We start from the raw sequence: 25297 nt of genomic DNA, 5'->3' as shown, positions 1-25297 counted from the left end.
TCTTAATATCAAAACATTTTATTTTATGGAAATGAAAATACAACCCAACATACTAAAGTCTCACACTTCCCTATTAACTTTCTTATGAATAGAGATGGAATGATTGACTTTGGGGGATGTGTATTTGATCAATTGAGGAGGTCTTCGACATAATAGTTTTCGACTCCCCCCCTCAAATGGGATATTATGGGGGTAAGTCAAAATTTTTAAACAGAAACCTCTAGCAAGTGACATCTTATTTTAAAGAAATTATAAATGGAAGAAGAATGGTGCAAACTATAGGTCTCTAATGTTACTCTATCAAATTTGCAGGCCAATTAAAGTTGAATTTTTTATAAAACCCCCACAGTTTAAGTTACATATAATGTTATTGTAAGGCAGATAAAACATTTACTCAGTAATTATTTTGAGAACTTAGGACCCAAAATCGTAAAACAAGTCATAACAAAGATAAAAAAAACATAAAAAATCATGATTAATTAGGTTTTATTTGTTTGACCAAAGCACATTAGGGACAAAAGTCCTAAGAATATAAATAGCTGATTTTGCCATATCATCTCTTATAGTTTACCAGTTAGTATGTGAGACACATAACCCAGCAGGGATCATTTCTGGCTGGTTTATACCTTCCAGTTGAACCTACCATTGGGCACAGCAAAAACTAATGTGTCACTTAAATCTGGGCACCCCTGTAGATGTCTCGGAGCGGCACATCACTAGCCGCAAATGTTGAGATTCTGGGGTGCAGGGGCAATTCGATAGGTCTAGTCTACTGCAGGAGATGACTGTTGTAGTTTGGTGGGGTTCGTTCCCTAACTATCAGAGGTCCTTGCTAGCCTCAACAAGCGTGTGCCATCCCCTGCCTGCTTTGACTGAAGAGGCTGGTTCAGAGCTGGTCTCCCCTTCTTCCGAGGGGACATGACTTTGAGATAAGTGCACTAATTCTTCCTCATGGATCTCGATAGGAGGCGGCCCCACCCCCTAACCTTACCCATCCTGAATATCCTGTCACTCCGGAAGCAGCGTTCGGAGGTCTAAGCAAAGGTTCTTACAGGACTAAGTGCAATTTATAAGCTTCTTGTCCTAAGAGAACAAAAAAAAATAAAAATATAAAATGAGACACATTCAGACCACTTTGACACAGTAACTGGACTTCCTAAATAATATATACTTATAGTGAAAAAAATGATTTATTTTCATTGGTTCATCAAAGTTTACTCACTTGCCTACTGTTTATTTGTCTCAGTGGTTCTTGCTGCGGTGGTGCCGGACCTGGAGCCGTTTGTTGGTCTTGTGGGCGCGATCTGCTCGTCCACACTCATCCTATTTTTCCCACCTATCATCGAGATGGTCACCTTCTGGGAGGACCAGGCATACATGGGTCGGTTCCGCTGGAGGATCTTCAAGAACCTGCTGATCATTGCCATGTGGCTTTGCACACTCATTACGGGCACCCACGTCAGCTTCCTGCAAATAATGGACCTGTACAAATAGTGTGACCTCTACAATTAGTGTGTCTATGTTTTTAACATCTAATGTGTATACCATATTATTGAGAAAACCATGACTGACAATTGTAAGCATATAATTTATAACAAAATACTCTGCAATGATGTGATCAGGCAATTTAGCCTGCATCTACAGTACTTCTTAAAACACTAGTCTTCTTTATAGTTTGTATAATATCTATGTTAAACTGACCTTTTAACAGCTTACTGTTGTCAAACATCTCTTAAATATGAATATTATGATTAGTTTGTCAGTGGTTAATGACTGTAGTATATTTTATAGACATAGTTATAAAAATAATATTATTCCTCCATCAATTTCTAGCATATGGAAGACTCATACACATGCTGGAAAGAAACAATGACACCAAAATCAAACTACTGGTAAATAAATTCCAGTGATATTAAAAAGTGAAATTACAATTTTTGCAATGCTCGAAGATTCTTCATTCGTTGTACTTAGTAATGGTATTTTTGTAAATATATCCATGTTTTATATTTTTTTTATACGATGAATCTATATTTTATAAATAAAAGTTTTATTAACACTTATATTGTATTATTTATACACTATTTATATTATTTATGTATCGTTAAGCATTAATTAAATCCAACACAGTTCACCTTCCTTTTATTGCAGCGTCTGGTATCTGATTGGTGCACTCAATAGTAAACTCAAAATTCAATTGAATCAACCCTTCCTACCATAGCCACGTTATAGAAAACTCTGTTGCTCCACCGTGCTTAGAGATCGTGTCTATCACTCATTGTAGTGCACTCAACTGTGTACCTGATGAGACAATGAGACTACCACTTCATCTAGTTATAGGTGTCTGTAATGTCAAAACGATGTAATAGACAATAGTTTTGAGCTTCTTCGCCATCGACTTTCTTTGGATTTCTTCTGACGAACATGACTCCAGATTCTAGGAGTCACGTCTGAGACAGTGTCAGATACCAGATACCAGATACCAGAAGGTGTACTGTAGCTAAACTCAAATTTCAAAGAGAGTCTGTGCGTCTTAAAATATGGAACAGAAGTCTCACTGTAACACTGTTTACAGCACCACCTGATGGCTAGACCTAGGAACTATCATTAGCAGGACATAACTATTGCATTCTATGGACTGGTTACAGTACCTAATCTTAGTAAGACACCTGGGTTTGAACTGTCTTTGCATCTGGAGTCGTAATTACTCATTTCTCGAACTTAGACAATGAAAATCCTCAGTGACCCTTATGAGAAAAATGATTCAATACTAAAAAAGCTACCATATTTAGAATTTCAGTTGAGAAAAGTGGAGTAATTTATGATAAGACTCTTCTCTACCAGTATCGGCTATATCGGCGGCCATCTTTATTTCAGACACAACAGTACAGTGTTAAACTTCAAACACTTTTACAACCTTATATTTCATTGTAGAATTATGAGATATGTCATGCATCAATGTATAATTTATACACATTTCAGACACAACAGTACAGTGTTAAACTTCAAGCACTTTTTACAACCTTATATTTCATTGTAGAATTATGAGATATGTCATGCATCAATGTATAATTTATACACATTTCAGACACAACAGTACAGTGTTAAACTTCAAACACTTTTACAACCTTATATTTCATTGTAGAATTATGAGATATGTCATGCATCAATGTATAATTTATACACATTTCAGACACAACAGTACAGTGTTAAACTTCAAACACTTTTACAACCTTATATTTAATTGTAGAATTATGAGATATGTCATGCATCAATGTATAATTTATACACATTTCAGACACAACAGTACAGTGTTAAACTTCAAACACTTTTACAACCTTATATTTAATTGTAGAATTATGAGATATGTCATGCATCAATGTATAATTTATACACATTTCAGACACAACAGTACAGTGTTAAACTTCAAGCACTTTTACAACCTTATATTTAATTGTAGAATTATGAGAGATATCTCATGTATCAATATAACATATACACATTACATTATATATGTATATTTTTTAATGTTTGGTTTTCTTTGAGATGTTATTCAATGATTTCGAGATTTTCTGGAACTGGTACATTTGTGAATAGACTTTTAATGTCAAAATTTACTACCTTGTAATTTTCAGTCAACATCAGGAATTTTCTTTCCCTCTAAAAAATCCCTAGAATTTTTATTGAAAGTCTGTTTCCATACATTTTAAAATTCCAAAAAGGACTTTAACAATTCCCTGAAAGTTGAATCACATGAACTAAATTATGGGATGGAGAGCAAATAACGTTAAATTTCCGGAAAAAATGTACTTCAAAATCCTTCCATCGTCAAAAACAAACTTTCAACAAGGAACTACTGGATTAGGTAACATATTTATGAAGAGTCTTTAATGATCATAGTTTTATACTTAATGAATTGAAAACTGATAAGCTCATAAATGTGTTCTAATTTAAAACAAGCTACTGTATACATTTCTAATGTTTATCTTTCAAATTTGGGGTGAGGTCTTGAGCCCCCTGAGCCCTATATATGTACGCCTATGAATAGAATTGAATTGCTGTTGCTGAGCAAAGAGTAAGTTTACAATGGACGTAACACATTGTCTAGTAAAGGCTCTGATAATTCTTAGTACAAAAAAAGTAAAAATTACAAGTTTTTCTTTCTGTAACAAACATAACTAGATAGCATTTATGCTGTGCTATTTAAAATTTTTAGATATAATGCATCAATTTAATATGAACTTCTCTCTGAGACAGCCAGCCAACCGAGTCTATAGCATTACGTTCTCGCATTTTCCTAAGTATTTTATATCTACTCCAAACACTTTCTACATCAGTAGCGTAGCCAGAAATTACGTTCGGGGGGGGGGTCCGAAACCGGGGGATCTCTAGGGGACGTTTTGTGTGTTATATGCCAATGAGTTCACTGGTAAAAAGGTAAATACCAAACATATGGAGCTTTACTACGCCTTACAGAAAGTGGAAAGATGTAATAGGTAAATTCAACTCTCACAGCAACTCTAGTACCACAAAATTTTCTTGTATATCTTCAGAACTTTACGAAGTTTGATTCTGACCGAGTAGAAGGCACCAAAGTGATGTTGGATTCACTGGATAAGGAAGAAAAAGAACAAAACAGAGCTTCACTCAAGCGTATAATTGACACAAACTATATTTTGTGGAGAAAATGAAATATCCCTTCGAGGACATTGGGCCACTGACAGCCGAAAAACCCTTTAGAAAAGTAGGGCAATTTTCGAGCGTTGCTTCGGGTACAGATCAAACTAACGGTCGGAAAATACACCGGAAAAACTCTACTGATTAGAAGTTCGGCTACTTTGGATTTCACTGATAGAGGTATTTATGAATGAGTTATAATGACGATTTTTTGTATAATTCCACTGTAGACGACAGTAGCGTAGCCAGAAATCTCGTTCGGGGGGTCCGAAACCGGGGGATCCGGGGGACGTTTTGTGTGTGTTATTTGCCAATGAATTCACTGGTAAAAGGTAAATACCAAAAATATGGAGCTTTAGTAACTACGCCTTATAGAAAGTGGAAAGATGTAATAGGCAATTAAACTCTCACAGCAACTCTAGTACCACAAATTTTCTTGTATAGCTACAGAAACTTTACGAAGTTCGATTCTGGCCGAGTGGAAGGCACCAAAGTGATGTTGGATTCACTGGATAAGAAAGAAAAAGAAACAAAACAGAGCTTCACTCAAGCGTATAATTGACTCCAAATATATTTTTGTGAAGAAAATGAAATTCCCCTTCGGGGATATTGGGCCACTGACGGCCGAAAACCCTTTAGAAAAGAAGGGCGATTTTCGAGCGTTGCTCGGGTACAGATCAAACTAAAACGGTTGGAAAATGCCCCGGAAAAACTCTACTGATTAGAAGTTCGGGCACTTTGGATTTCATTGATTGAGGTATTTATGAATGATTTATAATGATAATTTTTTGTATCATTCACTGTAGACGAGCATATAATTATCGGAAAAAATCACTTTCGGTCGGAAATAAAATACACCTGAAAACCTCTAATGATTAGAACTTCAACTACTTCGGACTTCGGTGATTGAGGTAAACGTGGTATTTTTGATTGAGTTAGGACGACGATTTTTTGTTATCATTAAACTGTACTCGAACTACCTATATAATTATCGAGAAAAAAATCACTTCCGGTCGGTAAATACCGAAGAAAAGCTCTCTACTGATTCGTTTTGACGATTTTGGATTTCACTGGTTGAGTGGTTGAGGTAAAAGTAGTACTTATAATTATGTTAGGACATTTGATTTTAGAGATTAATTCAACGCTGACTAATAAATATATAATTATCTAGAAAAAAAATAATATACTAAGGAATATACTAAGGAAAATGAAATAATACCTCAGTCAGTGAAATCCAAAGTAGTCGGAACTTCTTATCAGTAGAGTTTTTCCGGTGTATTAGCGATTTTTTTAATTTTTCTTTGATAATTATATAGGGTATTAGTCGGCGTTCAATTGATACCTAAAATCAATGTTCTAACATAATTCTAAGTACCACTTTTATCTCAACTACTCAACCAGTGAAAATCCAAAATCGTCAAAATCTGAATCAGTAGAGGCTTTTCCTAGGTATATTCCGACCGGAGGTAATAATAATACTTTTTATTATGTCAACAATTATAAAAATTGCATACAATCGTCAAGTTGAATTATTTAGAAATATGTATATCTATTTTAAATTGCCCCCATTCATACCCATTCATACACAGTCCACACTCATTCCTAAGACTCATACATACTTACAGCCATACGTTTAAAACTCTTCTAAAATTTACCACCAGAAATAGAGGATGATCGAATTACTTTAAATTTCATCCCAGCGGCTCATCATAAACTCTTCCACCGAATAAAACACCTCGACGCCAAAAAGTGTCTCAATCGAGCTTTAAAATTTTGTTTGGTTCATTCAAATTTTTGATTTCATCAGGGAGTTTGTTGATCAACTTAACACCAACCTCGAATGGCAAACGTTTGAATGCGGCTGTTCTGTGCGGATGTAACCGAAGGTTGTCCCTGCCTCTTGTCCCGTATTGATGAACGTCCCTGCCCCGGACCAACTCGCACTTAAATCGGCAGTACAGGGCGACATCGAGGATGTAGAGACAGGGCAAAGTTAGCAATCCCAGTTCCCTAAAGGCATCTCTGCATGAATTTCGGGATTTCAATTTTGAAATGATGCGGACAGCTTTCTTTTGACTTCTAAATACTCGCTCAAATTTGTATTTAGAACAGCTGCCCCATAGCCTCAACTCGTACGTTAGATGGGGTGTACAAGGCCGAAGTTGGCCATTTTTAGTACATCCGGGAGCAAAATTTTGAAAGGTTCCGTATAGCATAAATGCCTGAAGGAAACCTTTGAGCAGGTACTTACAATATGATTGTCTCAAGTCAGACTTCGATCAAGGTACATTCCGAGGAACTAGGTGGAATCGGTTTCCTCTATGAGGACATCGTCCGCCATCACAGCAGCGCGATCCTCAATCTCTCTTTACCGCAAAACAGAAATTTAGTGCATTCGATTTGGAGTTATTGGTCCTCAGATTTAATAAAAAAAAAAAAACTGAATACATGAATTCAGTTCTAAAAAGAAAATGATTTCTAATTCATGTTTTGTTGGAGCTTTAATGCAGCGTCAACATACTGGACCATTTTTTCCCCTCTCAGGAGCGATGAGTTCAGCCTGCTGACGTACACAAGGAACAAGGACTGGTCCAAGTATAGATCCCTGTGGGACTCCATAGGAAAAAAGTCGCTAATTTAAAGTGATTTAATTGTTTTTTTTTCTCTCGATAATTATATATGTATTAGTCGGCGTTGAATTAATACCTAAAATCACCGTCCTAACATAATCCTAAGTACCACTTTTACCTCAACCACTCAACCAATGAAATCCAAAATCGTCAAAACTTGAATCTGTAGAGAGCTTTTCTTCGGTATTTACCGACCGGAAGTGATATTTTTTCTCGATAATTATATAGGTAGGCCTACGGTGTACAGTTTAATGATAACAAAAATCGTCGTCCTAACTCAATCGAAAACCCCACGATTACCTCAATCATTGAAGTCCAAATTAGTTGAAGTTCTAATCAGTAGAGTTTTTCAAGTGTATTATCCGACCGAAAGTGATTTTTTTCGATAATTATATACACGTTTACAGTTTAATGACACCTAAAAATGAACGTCGTAACTTAATTCTAAGCAGTCACTTTACGTCCCCACGAACGAAGTGGTCGCTAATTTAAACTGTTCGCCGTGTTACGGTTCAGGTTACTTTGCGACGTCACGTGACCGCGCCCTATAGAAATACCGTGATTACACTACACTATTCGAAAGGCCGAGCCCAAAAGTATCGTTTGATACTTTATGATTTAAACGAAAGGACAATAATATTTTTTAACAACGGTCACTTCAATCAGTGAAATCAATCAATTTAATGTTTGTAGACAAGAGTAATGATAACTGTCCTTTTTTTCCTGCCCCATGCTTTATTTTTTAATATGTTTTTAAAATTTCGGGGGGGGGTCCGGACCCCCCTGGACCCCCCCCCTTCGCTACGCCACTGTTCTACATACTTATGATGCATAAGCATTATTGTTCATGACCTGTTTATATCAACCTGGTCTGTTTTAACAATGTAAAATAAGGTAGAATCGTTTCTCAATGTTTATCCTGTGCCGCATTATCGCCATTGATTGTTGAGGTTTATTCCGGGAAATCAGTTTATAATCGATATCATGCCACTGTTTCTTTTAGTTCATAATATTGATATAAAGGAAAGAGTAGTAATTGTTTTATTTGAAATAATCTGTTGTGAACGGAGAGACAGTAATGACTCCAACCACGCTGATACACGAATGAAAAATATCCCTCGAGATAATAGCTAACTGTAAAATATTGACATTCCTTTCGAAAACCAAGAAGTAATGTGAATGCTGTGGTTGTGAATTAATGGGAAAATTCCAGTATTTTCGTTATAAGTGAACGCTTTGTGCTTTGATGTTGGCTTTGACCCATCGTAACATAACCGTTGACGATTATATTATCTGTGTGATATAAAGGGTGGTCCAACCAAAATGCACGAGGTAAATTGTAAATAAAACAAAGAGTTTTCAGAGAATTATCTTAATATATTTTAATACGATATAAGGATCTATGACAATTTTGTGTGAAACAATATATCGGCCAAATGTTCGCCCCGACTTCGGTGGCATACCTCTATCCGATGCTCCATATTTTGAATGACTCTGAGACATAATTGAGGCTCAATGTCGTTAATATGCCGAATTATCTCATCCTTTAGCTCTTGAATTGGTCTTGGCTTATTGACGTACACTTTTTCTTTTAAATATCCCCAAAGAAAGAAGTCCAACGGTGTCAAATCACATGATCGTGGCGGCCAATTAACGTCACCACGACGTGAGATAACACGGCCATTGAATTTCTCGCGCAAAAGAGTCATTGTTTCGTTGGATGTGTGGCAAGTGGCACCATCCTGTTGGAACCACATATCGTCCAGGTCCCTATCCTCAATTTCTGGCCACAAGAAATCCGTTATCATCTCACGATAGCGAACACCGTTCACGGTAACTGCTTGGCCGACCTCATTTTCGAAGAAGTACGATGACGCCGCCAGCCCATAAACCGCACCAAACAGTCACTCTTTCTGGATACGTCGGCTTTCCAACAATAACTCGTGGATTCTAATTTGCCCAAATGCGGCAATTCTGCTTGTTTACGAATCTTTACGAATCCACTGAGGTGAAAGTGTGCCTCGTCGCTGAAGATAATTTTCTTTGAAAAATTACCATTGACTTCTGTCTGTTCAACCAACCATTCGGCATATTGACGACGCTTGAAATGGTCAGTAGGCTTCAGATCTTGAGTTAATTGAACCTTGTAAGCGTGTAAATTTAAATCTTTATGCAATATTTGCACCAGTGATGTTCGTGAGATGTTCAATTGTTGCGCACGACGACGAGTCGAGGTTGACGGCTCTTCTGCCACACTATCGCGAACAACACCAATGTTTTCCGCAGAACGAACTGGGCGAGCACGCACAGGTGTTTTCACATTTCCTACAGATCCGGTTTGCTGAAATTTGCGCACAATTCTCCCGATTGCGGACACATTTGGTCGATTATGCTGACCAAAAAAAATCACGAAGTGCACGAAATGCATTTTGATTTGAAAGTCCATTTTCGTAAAATGCTTCAACAATCTTAACGCGCTGCTCAATGGTATACCTCTCCATGGTTGAATTTGTCGAACACTGAAACAAAAAATGTCAAATTAAGTCGGGCAAAATACTTGACGTTAAGGTGTGACTAACAATATTATCATCGTGCATTATGGATGGACCACCCTTTATATGAGCACACCTAATTGGTAGAACAAAGTAGTAACAAGTTCCTTTTTAAAATCTCAGAACATAGACAATTTTTACTATTTGTGGGGACACTGCAAAATTACCATAAATCCAACACAAATTCAAAGTTATTGGAGCTTGGAACCACTCATTACTGAGCTGCACCACCACTGGCCATGATTTACGTAAAAATAAGTTTAATTATTAGGGGAGTTTGAAAGCTATATACAGTAGTTGAATTATTCGTTTTTGTTCAACAAATAGCCTATATTGGTTAGTGTCTGTAATAACCAAGTATGTTAATAAACCAAAAATAGAAACAAGCAACGATTAAAATAATGTGCCAATAAACTTTCCACCCTGTCAGCAAAACCACCTCAATGTTTCAGTGATTTTCATAAGATTGTGGCCCAACATCTTTGGAAAGTGAATGTAATTAATTAGTGCCAGTGCAGTTTGGACAATGGGCGTGCTGGAATATCACAATTAAATGTTATATTGCAAGGTAGAAGTTGTTTTAACTCCAAATTGACTTTCTACCCGAGTTTGAATTTTAATCACAAACTAACTAGTAAAGATACAGTTACAGGAGTTACATTACAATGTAATTTACTTCATTCTGCATTTTGAAATATGACAAAAATGTTTAAAAGTTGTAATGTTTCATCATAATGGGGGTTTTAATATCACTAACAATTACAGGCACTATGACGGGATCAATGAAAACACTGTAATATTAATAAATACCGAACCCGTTACTAAAATATAGGACATTTTTATATTATGGAAACTCGTCACAGACAAGAAGGAGAGCGGAAACAGATTGGCCACGGCTGGGTTAATTTGATAAACCAGTGGTGCCACAACATTGTACATTAAAAGATCATTTTATCTCCTAATAACTACTATATAAAAATAATGGAAGCTGTTTCAATATACTAAAAAAAAATAAACAAGTTTCTTGTCGAAAAGGACGAAGAAAGATACCGGTTTCAACCAAACTGCAACTTTTAACATTCATAACTTGAAATTGTCATCCGATTAACACAAAATTTTCTACAAGCTAGGTACACGTGTACTGGTTTTGAATATGCAATTTTATAATTTTATAAAATAATTGCCATTTAATTACCATCTTAACTTTTATTCTTGATCTAAGGTTTATTTTTTTAGTAAGATCTTGCATCTACTCAATATAAAGATTAGTCCCGTATGTAATTCTTTACAGTGACCATATAAATAATTAGATCATAATGTAAATGGAATTGTTAACATTATTTAGGATATAGATATGCATTCCATCATCCATCATGTTTAGTTTATCAAAATCAAGATATTCACTTCTCTGGAAAATCTTACAGCTACCAGGTAAGGAACTAAGAAGTGTATGCATACGTTTACTTTAAAAAAGTGTGACCAACCTTGAAACTCATTCAATTTACTGCTCTGATACTCTTTAAATGGAACGTAATAAACATAATTGAATCTAATGGAGATAAGTCACAACTTAGAGGTCCGCTAGATAAAATAAGGTCGTAAACTACTACTCGACAACAGTCAACTAATCTATAGTAGTCTGATCCTGAGTCTGCTATTATCTTTATAACTATTAATTTGCACTATGCCTTGAAGGTACACACTCTAGATTACATTGTTTTTCTACAGATTTCTCCACACAAACAACTTTTTACTGTAAGTAAACTCAATCTCCATAACAAACAATGATATAGCTTTTTCTGATATCGCTATGGGCGTAGATGGACATCGTAAACTTAAAAATATTTTTCATGCAGATTAGCCTACGTAGTTAGTTCAATCATTCTGATAAAATTTTTTAAGTTGCCAATCTTCATTCCCACCGTAAAAAATAAATTTAACAAATTTAGTTTATTGTGAATATTCTTAACTTCTTACCTTTGGGGGTGAAAGCTACTTATTAAAACAATTTTTCATTTACTTAAAGTCTTAGGTACAGTACTGCTACGGTTCAAAGTAATAAAAAAGCAATATCAGTAAATACAGAGGGGAAAATGTTTTAATAATTAGCAATGTCAAATTCATATGAATGAAATGTATTTATATGAGAATAAATAAGCTTAAAGTGAGTTTTAAATAAAAATTTATTTATTGTGGAATCTGAATTTAGTACATTTAATAATTGATAATATCTTGTCACCTTAGCACTTTTAATTGTTGCTGAAACTTGCTCGAGGGAGTGTGTGTTTTTATATTATTTTATACTGATATCTTTTTATGGTCAATAGGCCACACTATGGAGGGGATTATTTTCAAACATTTATACATCGCTATCTATGCTATGAATTAAATAGACAATGGTATAAATGGTTAATATGTATGACTATCACAGTGTCATGAGAACTCACTTTTAGTTTATGCATTGCTTGTGAAAATTCTCATTGAAATGATAGATTCCCTTTACTCCAGAAATTGAAGAAAAAACAGAAAATCTGTAGACTTGTTTAAAAAAATCATCGATTCTTACCTGTGACACAGCAGCATACTGTAAACCCAATAAGGGTCAAACGATCAAAGGCTAAAACCAAAACAAGTTGTTTTTAACGGTTTTCTGAGGGAGTGATGATTGTGGTACAAGAAGTACCCACATTTTATGAAAAAGATCAAGAAAGCTCGCATCATATAAAATATTGTTTACTCAAAAAGTGCTGCCATGATAGTCTAAAAGAATTTTTTTGCAAATTTACGTTAGTATCTTTACATAATACAAAATTGTCACTAATGGGAATTGTACTGGATGTATAGACAAGCAAAAGAAGATGCTGACATAGGTAGTAAGGCTTTATCCATTGGCTGCAACACATGAAATGTGTTTGATGATGATGTATTTACATCGTTTATAACACATCAGGAGATATCTTCCGTACTTCAGTAATGTGTCTAGTTAGGTCATGTATTGGCAGACTTTGGTCGGCCCCACACATCAGAAAGAGCTGCACCAACTAAACATAATAATAAGTAATTTCCCAAATTTTTAAAGTTTTCGGGGTATAAACTACCACTGATAACCTGATAAGGCTGAAGATTTTCTGTTTTTTCTTGAATTTATGGAGTAAAGGGGGATCGACCATTTAAATGACAGTTTTTATAAGCAAATTCATAACCCGTATAAACTAAAATCTATTGTTAAACTTTTAGAAAGCGATTTGGACACAAGAATAAATTCTGTAAAACAATGATGAGCAGGTACAAAATATCTTAGCAAATGTCACAGTTTCGGATACAGCTAGTTTTACGATTAACGGGAATGTAAGTAGACACAACTTTTTGAGCCGTACTCAGAAACTTAGATAAGTTCAATTTTGGGCATCTCTGTAGTTGGAATTCACAAATAATGTCGATAAATACCATTATACAGGTTTTACGTATTTCGAGGTGTACCATAACCTCCGTGTGATGTTCACGTACGAACACTGCTGGGCAGAGTTTCACATCCATTGCATGAACTGTAATGAACATTACTACAAAATATCTGTACATTTGTAATATATCTAGTTAAGGGAGCAACTGAATGGACACCTATGTAGATAAAAAAAAGTAAAGTAAAGATGTCTTATGTCACCAGGCGAAGTTAGGGCTTTGAAGCCCTCTCTAACACTTTTCCTGGGGACCAACGGCTTAGGTGACTTCCGAACCACTACCAATGGCGCCGGGTAGGCGGGCTGCTTGCAAGGACAGGATAGCTCAGCGGTCACCCATCCAAGCAGCAGCCACGCTCGACGTTTCTTTCTTTCTTTATTTATTTTTTAAATTTTATTTCCAACGGACATATTTCTCCATTTTTAAAATCTCTTGATCCGGTTATCTTGCGACAACCATTGTACCCACTACACTGAGCCTTACATCACCTGATTGACACTAAATTTCATTTTATGGGGTTTATTACACCAAACCTGCAATCAATGAAGAAGTTCGTCAAATACCTTTAGTACGTAAACATTTAGGGCAGTATTTATTGAGATTTTTGGAATAGTATCAATTAAGTTGTGAACCATTTTAGTAAGCCTCAGTAAGTTTAAATAAAAAAAAAATCACCTGAACGGTGTTTTATTTTGATTTTACATGAGACCAATAATTATGAGTAATATTAGACTTTTCTAATATTGTCTCTATTTTCGGTAACTCAAATCCACTGGTCTTTTTGTCTCGTCTGTAGTATATTCCCTATCCAAAGAACAGTTTGTGCTTTATGTGCTAGATATTTTTTTAGTGTTTAGGTGGCATTTTTGGTTTGGTTATTACGATATTGTAAAAGTATTTTGGGTTATAACAGTGGTTCTTATATTGAATTTTCTCCGCCCATGTTCCGTTGTTAACCATGACTTGGGTGGGTTGATCGCCAGAAATTAACTAGTATTAAATGTTTGTATATGTGTCTTTTGACACCTGGAGAAAAGGATAGTTCTTAATCCTCGAAACGTAGTATTCTATTTTGGTACCGAATGGCAGACGTCCAAAACCCCGTTATCCTTTCTTACTGTAGGCGTGTAATTGACAATAAGAGATATACACACTGACATTTTGTCTCTTTGTGTGTTGTAAAATATCGATGAACAACCTGAAATAAAAGAATATGTCTTTTAAAACGTTCACGACGACGTGTACTCCATCGGGTACACACGATCTTTAATTCGTGTTCCTGAATGGGTACACAAGAGGCTGTCGTAAAGCGCGTCGTGCACCTTATGGGGTACACGTTGCTATGAAATTCCTTATTGCGTTTTTATTGTTTTATTACCTGTCTTTGTTGTGTGTTAAATTTGATCCCGCGCTTAAATAAATACCTCGAGCTATCGTGTAACCCTTAATTACCTTAATTGTTAAGGTAAATTAATGTTTTTAGTAATTCTCGAGGTACACGGAGAAGAATTGAAAAAAAAACCATACTGAAATAATTTGTTTTGCGCGAAATTGTGAAGCCTACATACTATTCTCGTTATGCTTAGACGTTTAACGTTAAAAAACGATTAGGCTACAGTTTTTGGCATTTATCATTAAAAATATCGACGGGAAATAAAAAAAGTCCGGAAATAAGTCGTCATCGTGAAAGTGTTAAGGACGAATGTCCACCAGTCCACCTGCTTGTAAAACAATAATTGCTTACTACTAATATTCAATTAAATAGTATGTTAAGGTTCTGAACAAAATGTTAGTGATTTCTATAAAATTCCCAATGAATGAACAGAATAATAGTAGTCATCTATACTGAATGTCAATTATGTATGGGAATCAGAAAAGAGAGTGGGAAAGCATAACATGAATGCGATTGCTGTTGTAACGTCGTTTTATTGTTTTGGTGCAAACTATGAGCTAAATCTTTGGTTAGAAAAATAGGCTGTACATATAAAATATGAAACAGTATATATTTTTTTGTTTATTCATAATATACTTAAAAAGGGAACTATTCTACTAAAATGCACGTGTTTAAAAACTTAGGTCTAATTGGTCTATTGCAGTTTTAACCTTATTTTACAAAGGCATTTAAATAATAATATATGTTATTGCCTTATATTCAATTACTGTACTTGTAAATTGTTTTATTATGAATTAAAGTCAATATTCTGTATCGGCAAGTGAGACCAAAGGAGACTATGGAGCAAGACCGGAAGCTAACTAACATTAAAAGACACTCCAAGTCAAGTGAACAAAAGAACATTCCCAGTTTGTGCAACCATTTAGTCTAATCGTTACATATGTAATAGTAAACTATTTGATATGGTGAGGTAATACTTGCTTTTGGTTTGTCTTTAACAGATACTTCCGTATATAACGGAATCACTAGTCTCGTACTCATATTTTTAGCTCTTAAAGATTAAATTATATTTTAATACTAAATGTTACGATAGCATTTTATATTTTAATGTCAAAACGTTTACAGATTTCATGGCAGAAAAAGCACAACTAGAGAAGGAGTCAACTACAAAGACCGTCCGTAAGGTATCACAAACAAAGTGAGTATGTTATCATAAATTAACAAAAGTATACCTATTATGTTTTTAAAGCATTTTTATTTTTCATAATAAAAAGTATAATATAAAATGTCACAGTCATATTCTTGAAAAAATAAGTTTGCAATCAGTGGCGTGTGTGTATAAAATTATTTCGGAGGGGCTGGCGCACTGGGATGTTCAGGAGTTATAAAATACCCTCCAAAATAGGGAGACTCCGAAATATTCCCCTGGGAAGTTCATGAACTTTAAGACCTCATGAATGTGTCCTACCTCAAAACAAATTAATAGGTACAACATGAATGTTGAATTTATCTCCAGTTCAACCTTCCTCTCAGTGCAGCGTCTAAAAATCTGAATGCTGTCAAGCTGTTACAGAATTCAGACTCCAGAAGTTGCACTAAGAGGAAGGTGAACTGGGATCTAATCTCAACATTCACAATTGAATCAACCCTCCCCATACCATCTCAGCTGGTTATGTGCAATGGTGTGCAAGTTTTAAATGTTTGTCTTTCAAAATTTTGGGGTTGGCTTTAACCCCCTGATCCCCCCCTTTTCAAATAACTTTGCCCTTACCCATGTTTGCAATTATGGATACAAGTTTGTCATACCTGACCACCCGTGTATTTGACAGGAATGGAATTACTATATATAACTAATACTTCTTGATAAAAAAACATCGAATAATATAGACAAAAACCATCCATGTTTGATACTATGACTTGTCCAGAATATCAAAATTGAACATATCGTCAATTTATATTGATTTAAAATATAATTTTACTTGAAATAAACAAGTCGCCATTCTAAAAATCGAAATTTGTCTTACATTTGATTACAAGAGGAGACTAGCGACAAAGATTTACAACACCTGAAAGGTGAGATATACATATTTTGGCAAAATGTTTGTTACGTTAAATCTGTGAAATATTCACGAAAACATTATGTATTTAATCTGCGAAATACAGGAATAATAATATAGATGTATTATTTATGATAGATTAGCTTAGTGACGTATTTGTGTATAGACTGTAAAGTACATTTTTGTTTAACCGAGATGCAAATTTTAAAACACTGTGATAGCAGTTTAAAAATACTGCACACTTCTAGACTTGCAATTGAATTGAAAACCGTCTGAAAATGGAAAACTTACACTGCAAAAAAGTTATTTTAGAGTACAAAAATTAGATAGAAAATTTTAAATCTATCGCTATTAATTTTAGTTTTTGCATGTAAAATATATTTTATACACTTTTGTATATTGTTAGTTTTGCAGTAAAAATTACCAAATAGGGATCTACCTTTAAAACAATTTTCAAACATTGACAATACTATATAATGTACAATTGTTTTTTTTTTTTTAAAGAGAGGCCATCCCCTTTTAATCCTTATTCTACCCGTCCTCATGGGCCACTGGCCTGTGCGAGGATCTTATCAAACAGATTAAGGGGGAGAGTCGATACAGTACGAGGTTGATTGTACTGATAAAAAGTGCAATGGTCACAAACTCAGCACTCAGACTCAAAGTCCAACGACTTAGACGACTCAGCCATCGGCACTTATTTTTTAGAATGTAATATAAAAAAAAAACGCCATAGAATATACTATGTACGAGATGCTTAACAACATGTTTCAGCGTCTTTATTTAGGCTTGGTCCTATAGCCAGGAATTCAGTGTCTTCACAACAAGGCGCCTAGGTTGTGGGAATTTTTGCTGTTTAATTCTTCGTTGTGGGATTCCTTGCTGTGACACAGAGCAGAAAAATCTAGAACGTCGAATATTGAATTGTACCACAACAGAGAACCTTTTGACAAAGAATTTTGAGAAGTATTTTAACCAGAGTCCGACGCAAAACGTCCCTGTTCACGTAGGATACTCTGGTGTCGAAAAAAGGTAATTTTTTGGCGGGATAAAATAGTGTCATACATATACGTGTTTTCCAAACTTACGATAATGTTTTCTCAGTGAGTGTTTTGGCAGAAAATGGTGTTGACGAGCGTTTTCGATTGTTTCCTGATTTGTTTCAAATTCCAACGAAAATGAAATGAACAACCTTTGAAGGTGATTTTGTTTTCACCTTTATCAGCAAGGGAAATGTATTATACTCTTAGCTGTTACGGTTATATTTTAGAGTTTTTTTGTTTTTACACATTGACAGACGCATACTTTTAAATCGTATCTACTTTTAAAACGAGCAATTCTTGTATATTTATACATAATATAAATCTCGGTAACGGCTCCAACGATTTTCACGAAATGTTGTATACAGGTTGTTTCGGGGGCGATAAATCGATCTAGCTAGGTTTCATTTTTAGAAAACGTTCTTTCATCCGTGTTTCCATGCAATGAAAAACGGCTACAAAAGTTAATATTTATTTATTTTTTATTTCTTTGTTTACATTAAGATGTTTAGATTGAGATCAGTAAATGACATCTGGTAGATGACAACTGACGTTGAATAATAAACATTGATGAATACCTCACAACTGATGTTTCATCAGAAACACCAAAGAGTAAAAATAAAATTTGTTGTACAAAGTAACGAAGGTTCAAACAGAAAGGAAAGTTGAATTGTAATACAAGTTGATGAATTATTTCACTCCTTTAAAATTTAAATCTATTTATCTATTTCATAACTTCGTCCCACGCGTACTGCTAAAGTTAAGCATTCTTAACTAACACTATGCGAGCAGAAAGGTCTCATGATTTAAATCTTTCACAAGAGCGTGCGGCACAACGTGTAGCTACTGAAACTAACGAGCAACGAGAATACCGATTAGAGTAACAAAGACGCCGAGGCGGAAGACGTCGCTCGTAGGGGTTTAGAACTTAATAATTATTTACCGACATATAAATGTGCCGTCTTTAGTACATGATTATTTATTTTACATAGTTTATCATTGTTCATTTCCATGAAGTCCTCGCAGAGGGACCTCACGTCTATACACGCTGAGGATTTAGAGGCCATCTTGAGCTAAATTGACTTGAAAAAATCAGTGTGCTGCCATGTAGTTAGTGTAGCTGGCTAATTCATTTGCCAGGGGAAGTGATGTCGACTCAACTATAAACTGACACTGAAAGGAAAAAAAACTTGTGCATGAAGAAGGCGATGTGTGGAATTGGTTAAACAGTATTTAAAAATCAATTCTGTCAAAGGCAGAGAAGATGAACTGACTAAAATAACTAATCTACAAATATTTGAAAAAATAAAAAGGATATTTTTAGTCATTAGGAGCTGAGCAAAAAGTGCAATGAGGGATGATAAGAATCTAATTCAAAGGAGAAACCCGTGTTTTTGGCAAATGCAGATGAGTCCTTCATGTATCACTAACAATCCCTTTCCGAAGCATTTCTAAAACCTTTTATTTTACTACTAGTAAATTCAGGGCTGAAACTATGAACTAGAAGTTTATAATGTCATTTAGGAAGATAAAATAAGAAATAAATTCTAGATAAAGCAATACTTCAATTAAATTTGCATTTTTAAGATCAGAGTCATTGATTTTACTGCTTCAAAAGAGAGCGTTGAGGGTCGTCTGGGGAATGAGATCAGATGAGAGCTGTAGAGAGCGTTTCCGATCTAGTGGGATCCTTACCTTGGTCTGCCTTCTCATTTTTCATTCGACAATGTTTGATTATCAAAATAAAAATATTTTTCCAAATTTAAATCATGATCATAACACACGGCACAGATATTACCTAATTTCAGACCGTTTCAGAATCAACCTTTTCAAAAACTCAATTTTTATTTTGGTCCTAAACTGTACAATTTACTTCCAAATGTAATAAAACTTCAAACAAATTTAAACAGTTTCAACAAATATTTAAAGACTTACTTGATCGGGAAGGCTTTCTACAGTCTCCGCGAGGCTCTCTTGATACCCATGTCTTGATTAGACCGATTGTTTTTGCAATAGGAATAACTTAAAAATGTTACAAGAATTTATTTTGTTTTACCTTTAAATTGTATGCTGTTATGTTGCTTTTTTATAATTACTTTTGATACTGATGTTTTGACTTGCACAGAAAACCTTTGAGTTCTATTGTGTGAATAAATTATTCTTATTCTTAGCCTTTAATACAATGTAGTAAGCCAATTTTACTATAAACCATGTTTTGGTTTATAGTAGGTAGCCATCCAATACAATGATCATAATTTTTTTGTTTTGAAAAGTGCTGAAAACAGTCTTTATATAATGTATTCTTTTGTGGTGAAATGGTCGAAAGAGATTGGAGGGAGATTTCAATGGAGTACTTTGAAAGAGACAGAACAAGCGTGTTCTGTGGTGAATTTGAAAGTCACAATCTATAATCCTACAATGGTCTACAAATTCATCTTGAATAAGCATTTTTACAGGGGAATATAAAAGAAATCATCTTGTTCAATTTTCAGGTTTGGTACATTCCAAGAGGAGTCGTATGAGCCATGGAAACACAGAAATGTAACACATCCACTGAGGTAAGGTTTAAAATGAGTATTTTAGCTCTCAAAATGTTTATTAGTACAATATTTTGGGCTATGGAATAAAAAGGGTTACTATGAAATTATACATAATTATCTATGCCGAAAATTCATGAAACTTTCTACATTAAATGTAGAAAATATACAATGTAGGTAACTAATGTGTATATGAAGTGTAACGTACATATGGATCCCTGATAAATAAATATACGAATTCTAAAGGGCAAAAGGTTGTGAAGATTTAAAAAAATTATCTTATGGAAAAAAGTTAAATTACAAACAAAATACTCAAATATTTATAAATTATTTGCAAAACTTATAATTTTTCAAAAATATTTTTAGTTTTTTAGATGTAAGAAATATATTATTTATACATGCATGTGATATCACATTTGATGAGGGTTTTATTAGGGTTAGGATTAGGATCGAGTAGGGTATCTAGTCAGAAATCCTTGGCACAAATACAGCAATTCAGGATTCTCTTGCATGTATCTAATTCCCTCTCTGCCTTTGGAATGGGGTAAATTTGAATCGATGTGACTAATCAGAACCCGTGTTCCTTAGCGAAAGTCTGAAGGTTAAATAGGTAATAGGTAAATAGAGCTGCTACGTGATCAAATTGAACTATACTTGGTATTTCATTTCTTGAAAATATAGATGTTTCAAACGTTTATGTGAACTTTTTCAAAAGAAATAATTTTTTAAAGTTGAATGCATTTTTGTATACAGAAGGCGTTTTTCTCCAAGCAAAGAAATACGCTCCTGCGATTTCCGCGTTCTGTCCGTGCTGGTTATCAATGACCATAACAAAAATTTGTGGTTGTTGTGTGGTGACAACTGCCGAGAACTTCTTCACATCTCAAAGTATCGTCCACCAAACTGCAATTATAGTCTTTTCCAAGAACATATTGATTTCAAAATAACCTTGACGAGTTTGTTCTAATATTTTGTCTCATTCTTTTATCTTTCAAAATCAGCCGATTTAGTTAGAAAATACCAGGAAAGGGTCAGTCTTCGACCTGAATAACATGTCTGTTTATTTCACACGTTTATATCATCGGCCAGCTGACGCAAAAATCAGTTAGTTCCAGACATCAGCTGATTTAGTTAGAAAATACCAGGAAAGGGTCAGTCTTCGACCTGAATAACATGTCTGTTTATTTCACACGTTTATATCATCGGCCAGCTGACGCAAAAATCAGTTAGTTCCAGACATCAGCTGATTTAGTTAGAAAATACCAGGAAAGGGTCAGTCTTCGACCTGAATAACATGTCTGTTTATTTCACACGTTTATATCATCGGCCAGCTGACGCAAAAATCAGTTAGTTCCAGACATCAGCTGATAGATAACACAACTTACATAGTAGTTCCAGTCTGGAAGAACATATTTTATCAGGTAGTCCGCTGAATTAAGGCTATACATGCATATGGATCACAAAGCGCTTCTATAGCTTGTGCCAAATTACCTAGTCAATAAGATAATGCCCATTCTAAATGTCTTATTACTTACGCGGACTTGGTGCATTGACGAATACTCCTTATGATATCTCTACGAGTCTATCTACTTCTGTACTGTTCTGGCCACCAAACACTGTATTTTTTACTCAAGAATACGTCTGGTTTTTCTATTCTGTTTGATCACTTTTGTCTTATTTGGTTGGTCTTATTGAAGGCTACCATTCAGTTACTCTTGTAATTAGTTAAATTATCCTTCGATTCCATCCAGTTCAAATTTCAACTTGTCTTTGTATCCAACGTGGGCTGTGCTTTAGGAGCGTATCTTGACTGTTACCTTATCATGAAAATGAAAACATGCAAGTTTTATTTTAGATTTTTCTAAAACAATTGGTCACATGTTTCTAGAAAATTTTAAGAGAATGTGAATTTTGTAATAAATATAAATGATCTGGTTTTATTCAAAATAATACCTAGAGAAATAAAGCGTTTTCCAGTAACATTCACACTGGACGAGGATGTGATTCTGTGGTGGGTGCTCTTATTGGAGAATGTAGAACATCTCTTAGCAAATCTATTACATTCTTTGTATGAAAGATCTTTTTAACAGTAACCGCTTGTATGTGATTGCACAGCACTACTGGAGCCCTGGCCCACATGATCAAAGGAAGTTTAGGATCAGGGATCTTGTCAATGCCGGTGGCCTTCAAACATGGTGGACTCTGGACCAGCCTGGTGGGAGCCGTATTCATCGGTTGTCTCTATGCTCACTGCGTGTCCATCGTGGTAAGTATCGTGGAAAATATATGAGGACAATTTAGTTCTTCTTGTCACGTCCAATTCTTTAACACTGAGAACACGTAATGTGTTGTCACGTCCAGAATTAGATGGGTTTGAGATGTTGAGTTTTCTAAATTAGACTGTGGAAAATACACTAACACACTCGCAGACCCCAAATACACACAAGTGTAGGACCTAGTGCACATCCCCAATCAAACCCAGATTTTTGTTGTTTGTAATTTTATCCTAGAGTGATAAGTGTATAAAGCTTGTAAACACCATAACGAGAAAGATGGTATAGAACGACGTGTAATACATTGAAATTGCCACAAAATATTGCTTAGTCATGAGTCTGAAATATCCGGGACGGAAAACCGCAAGGTGCTGGGCTAATCCCAAACCTCTGCGCTCGTGAGCGTGTGGGTGCGTGTGTGCGAGGCTAGTCCTGACCCTTCAGCAGGGACCCCTATTTGCTAACACTATTATAGAGATGTGTACATATCTTATATCTTATTTATGTTTAATCAGCAATATTGTAACAGCGAGAGACTCTGCACTAATGCATTTTGAAACACTCATGATGGCAATTCTGACGAGGAAAGTTGTGTATCATGGTCCAAATGAGTCCGTTAAAGCACAAGTGGCGTAGCTTCATTTTTGTGCTTTTTTTTAGTTATGCATGATACCGTGTAGAGAAGAATCGTGTTTGATGCACAAGTTTGTACTTGTCTGTGTAGCCAGTGGCGCCCGGATTCATATATTGTTGGGACGAAGTATATGGTTCGAAAGGTTTCCAAGGATACTACCTGTTTGATTGAACACATTGAAACAAGAGCTCCAGCAGCCACACGTGTGGTTATGTATAGTGATACAAGTTCAGGACAAAACCGCAATTGACATTTATCTGAGATCAACATTAACAACATGAATGGCCCCGAAGACGTCCAAGCGAACTTTGATCTCTTCCCATACTTTGGTCAGGACTTCTGGAATAACAGATTAAAACACAACTCTGAATGATTTGTTGCATGAAGTGTTCAATATTTTCACTATAAAATTGACTCAAGTTGCACTGAAATCACTGAATTAAACCTTGCTAGCCACAAACACATTTAAATTTTCATTGCAGAGTTGCTAATGATGACTGTTTTAATAAAAACGTTACCCACACATTACTAGATGGCAAAAGTGAAAATAATTGAGCTGTTCACTCACGTATGATTGAGTATGTTACATATGTTTTTATAGACCTGGATTAATAACAGTATAGCTTTAACAGGTGCTAGATGACTTTGTGGACACAGTGTATGGTAGTTACTATTAAAAGAATGTTCAAAAGAAGTAGTGAATATGTAAAAAAATATGTTCTAGAAAAATTCTTATTCTGACCTTTGGAACACGTTTGATTAATTTCGTCTACAGTTTTATTGTTTTTAGATATATTATTTATGTTACGAAGCTAATGTTACATAGCATACAAATTCCTGGAGGCAATAAAATTAATAGCTTAAAAAATATTTTAGTATTTTATTAAATGTTAACTTCTTCTGTGATGAAAGGTTGATTATAACATGGAGAACCAACAGTAGTGATTCGAACGTTGTTACTGTAGACTTATCTCCAACCTGTACGGCTCATTAACAGCGTATGTATTGTATCGCTTCTCTATGGAAATAAGTATGTACTGTTTAATCAATATTACCTTTGGTTGTATTAGTTACATAAGAGATAACTCATCTAATGCTATAAATGGTAAAATAGCGCTCGGACTGCCCTCTGTCGAGTAAGACGCTCAGGTCCAAGTCCAAGTCGCTGTGACTGTGGGGGGTGGATCCCCCACATCTTTCAAGGCCTCTGCCGGTTAGGCTTTTGCCTTGTGTCTCGAGGGTCAAAGCCCTAGTAGCTTTCGCTACCTGTCAGTGGGGTGAAGTGTCGTGGTGCAGTCGAAGTTGTAGTCGATGTCATCAGTCATCCATGGGAAGACGCAGTTGGGGGACCTCCTGGGCGCGAAGCTCACGGATGTGATCCCACGGTGAGGACTCTGCAGCTTCCTCAAGGCTCGATGTCAGGCCTTCTACGAAGCTCCTGATGGTAGGGACGTTGGACGAAGCCCTGACTACGGTGTTCCTCACGAACCAGGGCGACCCAGTGGCCCGCCGGAGACACACGCTCTGGACAGCGAGCAACTGCCTCCTTGCGGTCTTGCAGGTGAGGTGGTACCATGCTGGGGCCGCATATGTGAGCACTGGTCGTATCAGAGCCGTGTAGAGCAGGACCTTCGTCCTGGTCGGTAGCTTCGTGGAGTTGAGCAGGGGGCCGATGCTGCCGAAGCCCTTCCTCGCTTGGCCACAGATCCTCTTGACGTGGGGTGTGAAGGTCAGCTTGGAGTCCAGGAGTACCCCCAGGTACTTGACTGAAGTTTTCCACGGTATGTCGTCGCTGTTGAGTGACAGGTGACGGCCGTCCGCTTGTCTCCTTGTCCTTGTGAAGTTTATGGCTTCACATTTGTCAACGTTGACCTTGATCCTCCACTTGGTCAACCAGGGCTCCAGTAGGTGCAGCTGCCGCTGGATGTAGAACCCAGCCATCCTCAGGTTGGCAGAAGTGGCCGTGAGGAGCGCATCGTCCGCGTACAGGGAGAGCTGTACTCTCGGAGCGACCGGAAAGTCGTTTGTGTACCACAGGTACAGGATCG

The 25297-nt window shown here is 35.8% G+C and overlaps 2 protein-coding genes across 2 annotated transcripts in view; both read left to right on the top strand.

The window, feature by feature from the left end:
* The window catches only part of LOC124362107 (proton-coupled amino acid transporter-like protein pathetic), a 38061-nt gene extending 36001 nt beyond the window's left edge, over positions 1-2060 (top strand). The window contains exon 10 of the mRNA XM_046816291.1: positions 1247-2060. Within this exon, the coding sequence (XP_046672247.1) occupies positions 1247-1494 (248 nt within the window). The 3' untranslated portion in view covers positions 1495-2060. The remainder of the gene's footprint in view (positions 1-1246) is intronic.
* Positions 2061-11457: 9397 nt separating this feature from the next.
* The window catches only part of LOC124363454, a 63095-nt gene continuing 49255 nt past the window's right edge, over positions 11458-25297 (top strand). The window contains exons 1-4 of the mRNA XM_046818703.1: positions 11458-11611; positions 15834-15906; positions 20298-20363; positions 22458-22608. Coding sequence (XP_046674659.1) covers positions 15839-15906; positions 20298-20363; positions 22458-22608 — 285 coding nt within the window. The 5' untranslated portion in view covers positions 11458-11611; positions 15834-15838. The remainder of the gene's footprint in view (positions 11612-15833; positions 15907-20297; positions 20364-22457; positions 22609-25297) is intronic.

Source organism: Homalodisca vitripennis, chromosome 5 (assembly GCF_021130785.1).
Source record: "Homalodisca vitripennis isolate AUS2020 chromosome 5, UT_GWSS_2.1, whole genome shotgun sequence".
Classification (NCBI taxonomy): Eukaryota; Metazoa; Arthropoda; class Insecta; order Hemiptera; family Cicadellidae; genus Homalodisca; species Homalodisca vitripennis.
This window is presented reverse-complemented; position numbering and strand designations above follow the sequence as displayed.